This window comes from Trematomus bernacchii, unplaced genomic scaffold, assembly GCF_902827165.1.
Source record: "Trematomus bernacchii unplaced genomic scaffold, fTreBer1.1, whole genome shotgun sequence".
NCBI lineage: Eukaryota > Metazoa > Chordata > Actinopteri > Perciformes > Nototheniidae > Trematomus > Trematomus bernacchii.
The window spans coordinates 4,353,411-4,368,935 of record NW_022987641.1 but is presented as its reverse complement, the minus strand read 5'-3'; the positions used below and the strand labels follow the sequence as shown (position 1 = coordinate 4,368,935).

Sequence of the window (15,525 nt, the reverse complement as noted above, 5' to 3'; positions counted from 1 at the left end):
ATCCTCTCTTGTGAGGGTTTTATAGGATCATAAACAACCTGAGGGACTGATTTCTACCCCATATCATATCCTCAGTGGGTGTCTATCTCCACATACAATACTTTCATGCCAGCAAGAAACGACATAGTGTCGAAAGCACAAAGCAGGATCACACCCAACACCTCCCTCCTTTGCCTTTATACTTTAATCAAACAATAACGTATGGTAATAGAAAGGTCAAGACTTGCTCTACGTGTCTCTCAATGTAGTTTCCTCGGGCAAACAGGCTGGTTTGGTGTCAGATTGTACAAGGATGTAGTGTCCTATTTGTTTTTCAGCTGCTGATGTATGAATAAGATCATTATGGGTGGAGAAAGGGCTTTAGTAATGTGTGTTTTATTTGATTCTGTCGTAAAACATGTAACACAAACAGTGTGCCTAACATGATAAAAACACAAATATAATATAACGTTTAAACACTTTGCAGCCCTGACCTCCTGATTTACTCTTTAAACACAGAAGGAAGGAGTTTTGCATGATGCAGAAATAAAATGTAAAAGATGTTATCAAAAGTATTTAGTTCATTTTGTATCTGCAGCATCATCAAATACAAGGTGAACATCATATGGATACGTCTCAGTCCTGATCCAGTAACCTGCAGACTTCTGCTGGTTTTCTCTCCTCCCAGGTGACTACAGCTAATGATTCACACCTGGTGTAATGCAAGAGAGGCAGCAGAGCATAACATATTGAAAACCACACTTCACACAAATCTGTTTGGAACTTGATGTCTGATAACACAGCTGTGTCAAAGGGCGTTACTGTATTTGGATAAGGAGGGCGAGTGAGAGCACCTGAAATTAAAAGCAGGGGATTGTTTTCAGAAGACATGCACAGAAGCCCCAGGATGAGATCTGGCTGGATTAAAGGAGTCCTTCTGGCCTTTGCCATGGCTGGGTCTCTTCTTTACCTCGGCTCCATAAAGAAGGAGGTTCATACCCACTCAGAGAGACTCAGTAGAGCCCACCACAATGACTCCATCAGGGGTCAGGGGATGCTCAACAGGATGGACAAGATGGAAACAGATATCAACAGACTGCGTGAGTCTCAATGGGCTGCTTCTTACCTTATCAAATCATTCAACTTGATTTCAATACTTAAGCATTTGAGCATTTGATTTGCTGTTTTCCAAGTCAAAAGATTAATGAGAATCAGAATCAAGTTTATTGCCAGGTACGTTTACACATACAAGACATTTGCTTTGGTATCCGGTGGTGCGTACATTAACAATCTAAAAACATTTGTTGCAAAGTAGGTAAAAAAAAGAAATATATAAGGATAATAAGTATTTTTAAGAAACCATTTAGCATTAAAAAAGGATGATAAAGACAAGTATTTACACCAAATGTATTATTTAACTATACAAATAATATGTCTAGATTGAATCTGGACCAAAATTGGATGAAAAGGAAAGTGTTTTTTTAGATATTTTAATGTTCCAACTTATATAATAAACAATGTTTATTGGATAGGGCTGCAGCTAACACTGGTTTCCATGATCGATGAATCTGCTGATAATAATAATAATTGTTATTGAAAGAAAAATACACATTTCCCAAAGCCCAGGTGACATTTATTTGGTAAAGTAAAGCAGCAAGTGTCACATTTAAAACTGGATAATATTTTATATTTGTCCCTTGAAAATAGACTCAAAATATTAAATAATTATCAAAATATTCTGGCTGTTCTAAAAGGTGGATGGGCTGTACATGTCAAAACTCCCCCAGTGCAACAGACTAGTGTTTCTTATTGACATATTAGGCTTATGCTGTTATGTTATAGGGAAGAAAACCTGTATTTAAAGTCAGTCGTATAAAGCAGAAGAAGGGTTAAAGTTACAAAAGTGGATCACATCACTCCTGTTCTGAAGTCCTTACACTGGCTTCCTGTGTGTCAAAGAATAGATTTCAAAATATTGTTGCTGGTTTATAAAGCTTTGAATGGTTTAGGCCCAAAATACATGTCTGACCTACTGCTAAATTATGAACCATCCAGAACTCTCAGGTCTTCAGGGACTGGTCAGCTTTCTGTCCCCAGAGTCAGAACTAAACATGGTAAAGCAGCTTTCAGTTATTATGCTCCAAATATCTGGAACAAACTCCCAGAAACCTGCAGGTCCGCTGCAACTCTTACTACTTTTAAATCCAGGCTGAAGACTTTTCTTTTTGCCGCTGCTTTTAATTGAACTATTCATATCTTAAACTGCACTGTAACTTTTATCCATGTATTTTTTCTTTTAATGTTTATTTTATTATCTTTTATTTTTAATGACTGATTTTAAATGCCATTTTCTTAATGTCTTCCATTTTTTGTAAAGCACTTTGAATTGCCTTGTGTTGAAAGGTGCTATATAAATAGCCTTGCCTTGCCTTGCCTTGCCTTGCCTTGCCTTGCCTTGCCTTGCCTTGCCTTGCCTTGCCTTGCCTTGCCTTGCCTTGCCTTGCCTTGCCTTGCCTTGCCTTGCCTTGCCTTGCCTTGCAAAGCCTTGCAAAGCCTTGCCTTGCCTTGCCTTGCAAAGCCTTGCCTTGCAAAGCCTTGCCTTGCAAAGCCTTGCCTTGCAAAGCCTTGCCTTGCAAAGCCTTGCCTTGCAAAGCCTTGCCTTGCCTTGCAAAGCCTTGCCTTGCAAAGCCTTGCCTTGCAAAGCCTTGCCTTGCCTTGCCTTGCAAAGCCTTGCAAAGCCTTGCAAAGCCTTGCAAAGCCTTGCAAACGCCTTATCTTTTTGTCAACAGTCAATGTGATGAATAAACTTGAAAAGAAGGAACTGGTGAACCAGAACAATGCAGAAGTGAAGAAGGAGAGGAGCGTGGTGAGGAAGCTCTACCCAAACTCTTATCTGTTCACCAAGTGGGGGGACGATCTGTCGGAGGAGGAGCAGAAGGAGGCCGAGAGGTTGTTCCAGAGATACGGATACAACGCCTTCCTCAGTGACCGGCTGCCCCTCAACAGAGAGATCCCCGACACCAGGCCGGCCAGGTGAGGATTACTTACTGTAGGAGATAATAAACTACTGATAGACCTATCACTCACCGCTGGAGAGCTGCTTTATGGGCCCTCCTTATTTCAGAAACAAATGATGTTCCAGGAACAGGACAGGACCTCAGTTTATCTGTCTATAATGGTGACCTAACAAACACACTTTGGACAGATAATAACACTCACTGATGAGATTATATGACAAATAATTCAATGTTACTACTTTCAATGTTGTAGACAACAAACATTTACATTTTTGATTTCAGTTTAATGTCCAGATATCACATGAGCAATGGTTGATGAGGCTTTTTTGTGACTAGGATGTGACATTTACTGGTTGTTAGTCTTAATCTTTTGCAATATTAAGATAAATGTATTCGTTTTTTGGAGGTGCAGGTTGCACCAAACAAGCAACACAGATGTTAACTTAGAATGTGAAAATGAACTATTTATTTACATTTTGTAGACTCACTATACCTCTATCAATAGAGAAAATGATTGACGGACCAATCACTTATAAACTAGTAGTTAATTGCAGCTCTTACTGAGATACATCTTGGATACAAACTTGTCAATCAGCATTTAAAAAAACCCATTTCTAAATATCTATTATTAGGGACAAAAAAAAGCAACATTTACATTTTTTCCCTCTCAGGTGTGCTGATAAAAAATACCCTAAGGATCTGCCTTCCATGAGTGTCATATTAATCTACCTGGATGAAGCACTTTCTATCATCAAAAGAGCCATTCGCAGCATCATAGACAAGACACCAGCTCACCTGCTGAAAGAAATCATACTTGTGGATGATTGCAGCAGTAATGGTAGGTCCAAGGTAGTGGAGGTATTTGGATGTTTAAAGTTTCAGTTCACCCAAATTACTCAAGATATTATCTCTCCTACCCCAAGCTGTATGTAACGATGGATAAAAGCAATCATCATCAAGCTCTCACATCTTCAACAATGTATCTTTGCAAAAATACTTAAAAAATGCATGTAGTATGTTGTAAAAAGTCATAGCATGTCATGTCAAAAACAAGTCTTACTGTACTATGTCGAAAATATGCAAGTAACGACATAGTATAGTATGTCTAATATAAAATAAAATAAACGACAAAGTATAGTATGTTGAATATTCACAAAAAACAACATAGTAAAGTAAGTCGAAAATATGACTGGTGAGCCGCCCCCCCCCCGGCTTTGCGACCTGCTACTGTTGGTGGACTCGGTGAAGAGTCAAACCGACCCTTCTTTAAACAGAGTTTCATCTACCATGCTTATTTGGGGTTGTTTTATGCTGCGTTATGCTCATTCATAAAAAAACATGTGCATTTATGATCAATTTGTTCACAAGAACACAAGATTGTTGAAAAAAGTAACTTGCAGAACAGGTGAAGCTTGTGTCCATCGTAAAGGGCGTATTATTTTTGTACACATAAAACTACTGGAAGTTTACTTCTTTCAACGGCTTCTATGTTGTGTGACCCTTTGACTGCACATCAATGCAGGATTGTAACATTTGATTGGACAAGTGATTAGGGATTTGATGGATGATTGTTTGATTGATATGGCGCGTTAGACTGAATCTACCTCTCAGATTCCTCTCTTTTACATTTGCAGAAGATTTAATGGAGAAACTGGATGAATACATAAACTCTATCCACGAGGAGCGTCCAGCCCTGGTGAAGAGAGTCCGTCACTCCGAGCGGCTCGGCCTCACTCAGGCCAGACTCTCTGGGTGGAAGGTTGCTGTGGGGGAAGTGGTGGCCATCTTGGATGCTCACATAGAAGTCCATGTTGAATGGTTAGTCTAAGCCATAGGATTTGTCACACCTCAGTTTTCATCTCTCTGCATAACACTTTGTGTTTCTGAATACTGTGTCTAGGGCAGAGCCAATGTTGGCTCGGATCAAAGAGGACCGCACCGTGATACTGACACCAGTGTTTGACAAAGTAAATTACGACGACCTGAAACTTATCCCCTACGTACCAGCTGCGGATGCCTTTGACTGGGCTCTGTGGTGCATGTACGAGTCCTTCAGACCCGAGTGGTATGCTTTAAATGACGACTCAATGCCTGGAAAGTAAGTTCAGGAGCAGCTGGCAGGGAAATCACACACACAAAAACATTCTTCCACACTTAAAGGTCACCTATTATGCTTTCATACATACATATCTGTCCCCTCTGCATTAAGAGATTTGGAAAGTTTCAGGTAAAAAGATTCTCTCTCTTTTTGTCCTGATCAATCTATATAAAAACCTGTCTGAAAATGAGCTGATCAGATTTTGGCCACTGTTTTTTTGGCTTGTGTAACCATTAGCCAATAATCAACCAAGGTAACACCCGCCCACCTTATCACCTGAATCTCCTACTAGAGAACCATTGTTCCTTATCAAACCAAACACTTTAAAGAGGGGCAGTTCATTTTCATTTAAACATACAGACAGAGAATCAGCACTTTTAGAACAGGGCTGAAACAGAGGGGATTATGGGATGCAACAATGCATGCCATAAACATGTTTTGTATATATCTGAGACTTGTAATATATTGTTGAAAAAGAGTATAATATGTGACCTTTTTAAGTAAAGTCTGACAATTTGGGGAAATGTATTTGTTAAGTAGAGCTTGCTCTAGACAAGGTTTTTATGGCACATAACCCCAGAACAACTTTTTTACCCTTTTTTACTTGTATCAAAATGTACTAAGAAAACAGCCAAAATACAACATGAGTGAGTTTTAGAGGTGAACATTTATACGTAAGGCTTTATTGGACTATAAGAATTAAAAGGTTAATTTGTTATCATTGAGAGTCACAGGTTGTCATAGGAAGATTAAGTGCAGTCTTACTACTACAACGCCAGGTCTATGTGTGCACTGTCAACAGACTGTAACACGCCCTGCAGATTTGTTTTTGTTCCAGCTGGTTGTTTTTCCATTCAGTAGAACGTTGAAATGGGAGAACCATTATAACAGCATACAAATCTTTATCTGTATGCTAACGATGTTCACAATGTCAATATTTCCTGTACCAGTGTCAATGTTGTAAGTGTCACTTCAAAAATATTGGCCTTGGCTGCAGAGGATATAATAATTCTCAAAATCTCAGTCAAGGAAAAGAAAACTGTACGTGGCTTAAAATAAATATCATATCATTTGTTTGAAGGAAGTGACTCATGAACCACTTTACTTACTCTGATATCTGAAATGCATTGACCACGGATGAAGTATAGCTGATGTTTAATTTCAAAATCTTAACGAGTCAAATTGTGACGTGTAGGAGCCCGGCCATCATGGGGATTCTTGTAGCTGATAGCAAGTTCTTTGGAGAGATCGGAAGCCTTGATGGTGGAATGAAAATATACGGCGGTGAAAATGTGGAACTCGGCATCCGGGTGAGATTTTCAGGGAAATTTAAATTGACACCATTTTTAAGATGTTACTCCATTGCAATGTTAATATCGGCAAGGAATCAGCTAATATAATACAGTACATGTGTTTAATGTGTCTAGAATGACCCATTAATGCACTTTTTAAATATTTGACCTTTCGTGTCTTGGCAGGTGTGGCTGTGTGGAGGAAGCATAGAGGTTATTCCTTGCTCTAAAATTGCCCACATTGAACGAGCCAGCAAGCCTTACCTCCCAGATTTGAGTGGAATGATGAGGCGTAATGCTCTGAGGGTGGCCGAGGTGTGGATGGATGACTATAAGAACAATGTCAACATTGCCTGGAACCTTCCCTTCGAAGTAAGGGGATGACACCTGAATAAAAACTACATCTTATATCCTTAAACTGTAGTTCCTATATTTTTTTTGTGACCTTTTGTTTCCTCACAGAATCATGGGATAGACATTGGGGATGTGTCGGAGAGGAAAAAGCTGAGAGAGAGGCTGAACTGCAAGCCCTTCCAGTGGTATCTGGATAATGTTTACCCCATGCTCGACCCTTTGAAGGACCTGCTAGCTTATGGAGCGGTGAGTAGGAAACGATATCAGATGGCATGCTTTAGAAGGCCAGCGGTGGCACTCTCACCGCTGTTCTCATCTACGACGACCACCATGTGTGTCAGAGAGTTGACCTTCACCTGCTCCGCCTCCAGGTCATTCTGAAGCTCCTGAACAGAAACGCAAACAGTGAACTCAGCACGGTCACATATTACCCATTAACAGAGCTGGCAGAGAAGCTACTTGGCTTCATGGTGACACCAAGGACTAAATGAATATATTTGAGACATTTTTTCACAACTAAATTGTCTCCACGTCTATCAGAAAGTAGCAAGTCTGTATTTGATTTAACATTGTCATGTTAAGTGGTGGTTTCAAACCTGTGTAGTTTTTACCCAATGTCAGCAGGGGCAAACATCTACATGTATGGGTTGAGACTAAGATTGATTTAGATTATTTATTTTTTTACAATTTGGAATACATTTTAGAGGCCTAAAGAGGAAAACTATTCAATACCTCACAAAAAAACTGATTAGAGAAACCAATATAATTGTTTATGTGTTGTGTTTGTGTGTTTTTTAAATTCCGCGAACCATCTTTGTAATCCACCTATTTAAATGTTAGAACTGTGCTAGACTCTGTCTGTATCTACAGATTTACTCTCTGGAAGATTGTTATTTTTCTTGTAGGAATCATAGTAAAACAACCTGAAATTGTCTAAAATGAAAAGATAAGCCTGGTGGAATTCTATATTCTTCTTCAAATCCCATTAGAAAAAATAAAACCACATATCGGTACATACCCCTGCTTTGGTTTTTGGTATTTTAAAGGTATTCATAAAGAATAAAAAAAAAAAAATGAGGCTGGAGCCTGATTTTCTTTCTTTAACGTCATACTAATTATCTCTGCTTCTGGTTACAGCTGGTTAATGATCTGATGCCTACATTCTGCATTGACCAAGGCCCAATGCCTGGGAACACTCCCATTGTATATGGTTGTCACTACCAGTTCAGCCAGGTATGTTCAAAGATCCACTGTATGCACACAGACACTAATTCAGTTTTGGTTTTGGAATATAATGGCTTTTTGTTGTAGCACTGTTATTATCGCACCAATGGACAACTGTTCATCGGTGGAATAAAATCTCACAAGTACAACAGCAACCGCTGTCTGTCGGACCCCGGCTCCGGAGTCCATCCAGGATTGTATGAGTGCAAAATGGCCGAGCAGAAGAAATTCCACATACTGTGGGATTTTAAACAGGTACTTTTTAATACAATTTTAATATACATATGCACAAAAGAGGTCAGTCTTTTTGGAGGAAAAGAAACATGTTTTTTTTTCCAGGACGGAGCTATCCAGAACAGAGAAACAAAGAGGTGCCTGGAAATAATGATGGCTGGATACAGCAATAATCAACTGGTTATTCAGCAGTGCACCAGTCAGAGATGGAAAATACAATATCTCATCAAAGGCCAGCTTGGTGGGCAGGGTTCAGAAGACAGGATGATAAAGGAGCCATGATTCTATGTCAATCTGCAGCTCAGTGACACACATGTTTGCTTTTTGGACGACTTGGATCTACGAGAGGCAAACTCTGTGACAAAATGTATTTAAATGATTGTTTTGGAAAAATATAACATTGTGACAAAAAATGAACTACCATTGAATGGTCATTTATTTCATTCGTTTTGAAAAAAATGTTTTCGATGTGAACATTTGCTATTACCTTTTCTCTGTGCGGAAAACCCTATTTATGAGAGGAAAAGATTGGCAGTAAACAGCTTTTAATACTCCCCACAGTACGTCTGAATGGCTAGTTCACTCAAATTCCTTTGTTTAAAAAAAAATGCATACCTTAATACATCAGACAGGAACATCCTGAGGGTATGTTTTCAGACAATCAATAACACAAACAGTAGTTCCAATTGTTTGAATACAGGCCTAAAGATGTTTGCTATAGCTAATCGCTTTGACAACAATAATTCAAGTTGATCAGGATCCGTGTGTTTGTCATGTGTGTTTAAAGATGAAGGCGTCCCATTTGCTCTGCCACATGACGACACCTGTGTCCTTTAGATGGGCTGGCAGGGAGCTGTACCTGCAGGCAGAAGGCATTTCAACACTTTAACATCATTAGGTTGATTGTAGGCTAAAAATATCAATGTTTCTCAACCATAAAGTAGAAATCACGTCCTATAGCAGGGCTTTTTTCACCGAGGGCCACATACAGAACAACATAAGTGAGGTATATTGCCACATAAGTTATAAGATAGTAAAATCAATCAAATGTAGGTAAATTGTGCTTGATACTTGAATATGCTTTAGGCTACATCACAACTTTCCATCGGGTTTCATTTATTTTTTACAAAAAGTGTACAACAGAAGCCTCAGATTGCTTATAATAAGGGGAAATAGGAAGGCTATGTTTCACACTTATGTAAATAAGTTATTGGGCTTTTTTTTTTATCAATAAGATTTGAATTGACTGCATTTATTTGAAAATTGGGCTTATTAACACATGAATTACTACTGTGTAATATTTATATATATTTCAGAAGTACAATATAAGACTTTCATGTGTAGGCCAATTAAAAATGGATCATGGGTCGCAGTTGGCCCCCAGGCCGTAGTTTGGACCCCCCTGTCCTACAGCCTTTGTTTTTCCCACTGAAGGGATGCCATTTATGTAATACAGTAAAAATGGGGCCTGAGAGAGATCAAATCAACGGATTCTCACCTGATGGAGTTCAGAGCCAGCTCTTTCAGAGTACCCAAGTTTGCTTTTAACCCTCCGATGCCAACAAAGGCTTCATAGAAGTCGTAGGAGAGGCCCGTGGTGCCGAACAGAGACGGGTCATCCGAGCTGATCACCATCGGGTGGCCCTCCGACATCAGCACAGCGGCAGGGTGGTTCCTCAGGTCCGATACCAGTTTCAGCACCTCAAGGGCAGAACACATTCAGGTTAATAACATATGGAAACAGGTGCTGGTGACTTCACCACACGTGCACACTTATTGGTGCGTTCCAGAGAAGTCTGCAAGAGTCCAAACGTTTTGTGGACTTCCAGAGAGTTCGCTTGGATTGGAGCCCAAAAATGTACCCAGAATCCAAAATAGAAATGGTTGTAATCATAAGTATTACTGTAACTTCATTTTTTCCCCACGGTTTGAACTCACATCTAGCCTCTAATTTCCACTTCCTTAGAACAGACAACCTACAACCATTGGTTTGTAATTAACATGTATGCAAGTATATATGTATGTATATATATGCCATCTCTCCAAAAAACAGACTCAAATTCTTCTCCATGGTTTCTCCATCATGCCAATGAAATGGGTTACCATCTCACCTGGTTTGAGATGGGGCACAGCTCCACAGCTACGTTTCTTTTCCTAGAAAGCTCTTTGGCCAGAGGATGGTGTGCCAAAGCAAAGCCATGCCCGATGCGTGTGGTGTTGAACAGAAGGGCGTCCATTAGGTTTTGATCTACGTCAGTGCCTTCCTCATCTAAAAACAAACCAAATCATATTTCAACAGATTCATAAAGCTGGGAAATATTTCTGTTTTTGTTAATAAAAATGACGTATTTAGTGCTTTTGAATCTAACCACCTGTTTCGCCCGCGTGAAAGAAGTACGGCAGCGTGACACCCATCTCAGCTGGCAGAGAAAGAGCGTCCCTGAAGTACCACAGAGTCCTCCCACTGTCCTCCCTGCCAACCTGAACACATACTGGAAACTCAGGGAAAGGCTAATTATGTTACCACAACAAAAAGCGCCTAATGTTCAGTTAAATATGAGGTTTAATAAGACGGATCTCTTCTTACTGTACCATGTCAAATCCTGCAACAACATCTGGGAAGTCCTTCTGCAGCTGAATGGCTTCTTTCACAGCTGCTTTCACCTCAGATACACTCAGAGCCCTGGAGGAAGCAACAACGAAAATACACACAGAAATCATTCAGTATTCAACTCGCAAACAATAACCCTACTGTGCAATTTGACTTTAATATTATAAGAGACCCATCTCATTAATCTTCTGATGATTTTCTTTGTATCCAATGTTAGCTCTGGTGCTTCTTTTTGTATTTAGAGCCGTTTATGTACTGCACACAAGTATGGAGACAACATACTAACAGCTGGTGCATCAGCAATGTCGCCACTTGTGACAAAAATCCTTACAACATCCAGAAATACGGTACTGACAGAATAACACTTAATGAGAAACGTTATAAAACTGTTTTAGGATGATGAGTATTAAATTGGTGAAGTGACCTTTTAATAAAAGTAAATGTCTGTTTCCAGAGAACAGCAAATTCAATCAGAGAGATAATAAATGTAATAATAGCTAGAGAATGATTTGTCCAACATGGTTATAGTTAGCATATTTTTCCAGTTTGTTCATTGAAAAAGTAACCATCTTATTAACTACTTAAAATCTGTGTCTAACGTCAACATTCTTATTCTAATTTCTACATCAACTACACTACATTTAAAAGGAACATATTGTACTACAGTATACTATCATATAAAGTATTTTGGACATTGTTCTCATCTCTCAAATTAAGCAACTAAGGAGTAATTGTGCATTACAATTAAAAAGTTGATGAAGTATTTAGAGATGACTTAAATATCAGGACCTGTGCACAGAAATGATGATACGAGCCCCGAGAAAGTCCGGATGATCCTCTTGAAATGTCCTTGTAACCTCTTGAAATGTTTTCAGAGCCCACACCTTATCATGAATGCTTCCATCAAGCTCATACGTCTGAAACACACAAATGAAATGTCCAGATGTAGAAGCTGTGAGACAAACAACTTCTTTCTTCGACTACACAAGTTGTGTGTCATTAACTTTACTGCTACAATTAGAGAGACAACCGTTGCTATGTTTCTCTCAACATTCTACATTACCATAGTAACAAACAGACACAAACTGTTACTGTGGTTGTGTGAAGGTAAAACACCACAGACATAGGAACACAAGATAAAAGTCTGTGTTCTCCACAGTGAATGGTGAAATATGTTCACAGAGTCGTCTACATACGTACCTAAAATACTCAAGAATTCAACACAACAGAAAAAGGAATATCAATGTTGAAAATGGAGTAAACAGATTGTAAATCCCAATGTTAATAGGCTGTATTGGAAAACTACCCTTCCTGAAGACTTAGATATATTCTTCACATTTTGTTTAAAGGGGCCCTATTATGCTTTTTGGGTTTTCCATTTCCTGTTTCTGTGCATGTAAATGGTCTGCAAAGGCTAAAATTCATGTGTTCCTTCCAGAGGGAGTTTCCCTGCCACACACCCCCCCTCCCTGTCTGAAACGCCTCCATTGGACTCCTTTTCACTTCAGTAACATAGTGACATCACTATGTAACACTCCTGCTTCAATTGGCTAGCTCTTCAACGCATTGGACTTGATAGGCTAAGGGGCGGGACATCTCTAAGCAGTTGACAAATCACAACAGAGCCGGCCAGCTAACCAATCAGAGCAGACAGGGCTCTGGTTTCAGACAGAGGGTGAAAAGAGGTGCTGCAGCACAGGCAGTATGAGAAAAATAAATAACTTTTTGAACATTAAAGCATGGAGACATGTCACAAGAGGCACAAAATACTAATATGAAATCGAAATGGTTGAGGTAAGAAAGTCATTGATGTCAATGCCCTTATACTACTGCTATCAATACCGCTAATATGGCTCTGGAGCTAGGGATCAGGTGTAAATAAACCAACACACACCCGGGAGAGGCCGCTCCTCAGCTCCAGATACATGATGTTGTCTTGCAGCAGCTCCTCCAGGCCTCTATAGAAGTAATCCTTCAACACGGGCGCGTGGCTGATGAGCCCCGCAGCAGCGATGAAGGCTTTCTCAAACTTCTCCCACACAACCTCTTGGCTCGGATACTCCCCGTCCGGGTCCTCAGTGAACAGTGTGAGGTGCTGCATTAAACTGAAACACACCCCAAACAGATCATCTGGGTTACTTTCTCCCAATATATAGTTCTTTCAAAGGCCTTTTTATCGATTCCATTCAAATGTGTTGCTTTTTCTGAACATTCCTGTGTCACAATAAATAACGCAAAAGAAAACAACAACATACAAGTGACAACAAAAGATTTAAAAAAAATTGAAATAGAAACTCAATGAGATGGACAGGAAAAAACACCAATAATAGAGAGAAGAAAATATAAACAAAAGAAAGAAAATAGATCAATTTAAATAAAACTAAATTAAAGTGGACCTATCATGCTATATTATAATAATATAGTGTAGGACCATACCTATATAAGGCATATTTATACTTTTTTTTCCTTCAAAATACCAAACAGATCATGCATTTTAGCCATGCCTCATTTCGCTCAGTTTGCACTTTTTTAGCCCTGTTTTTGCAAGCGGCTGATTCTGTGAGAACAGCACCACCTACAGGCCTGGCATATGTACTACAGCGTCTCCATCGCTTTCGAACGGCAATGGCCGTGGCTGTCTCCTCCTGATTGGTGGAGTTGGCCCAATAGCCGTAGCGCCACTGTCCTGACGTCAGGACAGTGTTCAAATCTGGATCAGTTTTTATCAGATCCGTTGCAGCCCCTTTTTTAGAGATTTGGGTATGGAGGAAAATAGAGAGGGTTGTGTTTTCTGACACTTGGTGAGTTCCCTGGAACACCGGGGACACATATTCATGTATAAAAGACGTACAAAAGTGCATTTTGCATGATAGGTCCCCTTTAAATAAGATGAAATCAAAATAAAATAAAAATACATCAAATACGATAAAATAAAAAGATGTTAAATAAGATTAAATAAAATACAATACAAATACATTAAATAAGATGAAATACAAATACAATAAAAATACATTAAATAAGATTAAATAAAAATACAATAAAAATACATTAAATAAGAAGAAATCAAAATCAACTCAAATTGAATTGAATACATTGACCTGAAATGTGTAAGGTAAGCTCATGTATTACTCAACCTGTTATCAAAGCCTTCTGTGTTTCCTATCCTGGCTCTCAAGGTCTCCAGCAGCTGCCAGTAGAAGCAGTCCCACCGTGGGAAGGGCTGGCGGTCGGAGAACAAGAAGCGCACCGAGTTGTCCCAGGTGAAGCAGATGTAGCAGTCCGGCCTGTAGGTGATGTTTTTCACCAGCCATTCAACACCAACCAGAGAGGAGGTGTGGATGTGGAGCGCTGCACCTGGCACAGAAACACCAAGAAGGTACCTCAAACTCACACTGAGGGGCTGAGCTATACGACAGTAACATACAATGAAGATCTTGGCTTCTATTTTTTTTTGTAATTTTATGAGCAGGCTTGCTGTATTTAATTCAAAAAAGAAAGCAATAATAGTGTGAGACATTATGCACTAATGATATTACAGTCCTTTTACCTCAGACTAACGGTCGTGTGGTTTAGAGTCATTTTTGGTATCATTTTGTAATTTTCTTTTTGCATTATGTTGCAGTTGTATAGTTCTCTTGTGTAGTTTTTGTGTCTTTTTACATCTCATTGTTGAACTTTTCTTCTGTCTCCTCATCAACGTTTTGTATTTGTAGTCATGTCTGTGTCTTTGAAGTACATTTGTGTAAATTGGTAGTAAAAATGAATTCCGAGATGTTATTTTGTGTCTCTATTAGTCACATTTTGCGTGTTAAGAATAACTATGAGGTGCTCCTATTGGTTGAAAAATAATATGTAGTTCCTGTTAGATATGAAGAGAGACTCATGTCCCAAACTTCCTGCCACAACACATATAAGAAAATTGTGAAAATTAAACAAAATATTACAGGAAATCGTCAAAAGAAGTACGTTTTAACTTAAAACAGTGCTTTTTTTCTCAAACTGATTTAAGATGCATCTATTAAACTCTATTCGAGTTATGGTACGTTAATGAAACGTTACTGTAGCCTCTGTATGCTGCGCAGCTTTAAAATGAAACAGTAAAGAAAACACAAATTGTGAGACTACCTTTGGGCATGTCCTGCAGTAGTTTGAAGATCGGACTCTTCTGGATGAGAGGCTTTGCTTTGAAGAAGTGGACAGCGGGGGGGAACAGTGCTGCAGACATCTCCTGCTCCTTTAACTGATGGAGGTGGAGGTCCAGCATCTGCTCGGCCTCCGTCAGCGCCACCCGGCCCCCCGTCTGCCGGGACGCCTCCTGACGCATCAGCAGGTCCCTCTGAGCGGGGTCCGGAAACCCCTCACTCAGCCTCACAAACCACAGCAGCGGCACATAAGTGACCACAGCCTGGAAGATGGACATCACCATGTCCTCAGGAGGGAGCAAGAATATGAGCACACCCCCGCAACAAGAGCAGGCTGATGCTGTAAAGAAAGAAATACTTTGTGAACTAATGACATTAAATACCTTTGACCTGGGACGAGAGGTTGTGTATTTTCCTTTTTGCCACATAGTGGGTTAATAAAATCTAACAAAGTTGTTTCAAGTCATCAAAGTGATAACATGCTGCTCAGCCTGCATTACGGACCTGAAAGAGCCTATTCTACATTAAGAACATGGCGAAAATAAAAGTCAAGGATGGAACTAAAACTTTAAAA

The 15,525-nt window shown here is 39.5% G+C and overlaps 2 protein-coding genes across 2 annotated transcripts; one reads left to right on the top strand and one right to left on the bottom strand.

Annotated features, from left to right (window-relative positions):
• Positions 1–695: 695 nt before the first annotated feature.
• Positions 696–8,615, top strand: LOC117484902 (probable polypeptide N-acetylgalactosaminyltransferase 8). Its single transcript, XM_034133374.1, has 11 exons — positions 696–1,079; positions 2,769–3,012; positions 3,668–3,834; positions 4,631–4,814; positions 4,897–5,094; positions 6,290–6,404; positions 6,573–6,758; positions 6,849–6,986; positions 7,878–7,973; positions 8,052–8,219; positions 8,304–8,615. Exons 1-11 carry the CDS (start codon positions 869–871, stop codon positions 8,478–8,480), a joined length of 1,884 nt encoding a protein of 627 aa, XP_033989265.1. The 5' UTR covers positions 696–868; the 3' UTR covers positions 8,481–8,615.
• A 98-nt stretch (positions 8,616–8,713) lies between these two features.
• ada2b (adenosine deaminase 2b) lies at positions 8,714–15,235 on the bottom strand. The gene is made up of 9 exons (XM_034133375.1): positions 14,935–15,235; positions 13,944–14,163; positions 12,704–12,914; positions 11,599–11,726; positions 10,791–10,881; positions 10,571–10,679; positions 10,310–10,467; positions 9,697–9,899; positions 8,714–9,057 (listed from the first exon to the last, which is right to left on the bottom strand). Exons 1-9 carry the CDS (start codon positions 15,233–15,235, stop codon positions 8,970–8,972), a joined length of 1,509 nt encoding a protein of 502 aa, XP_033989266.1. The 3' UTR covers positions 8,714–8,969.
• Positions 15,236–15,525: the final 290 nt, after the last annotated feature.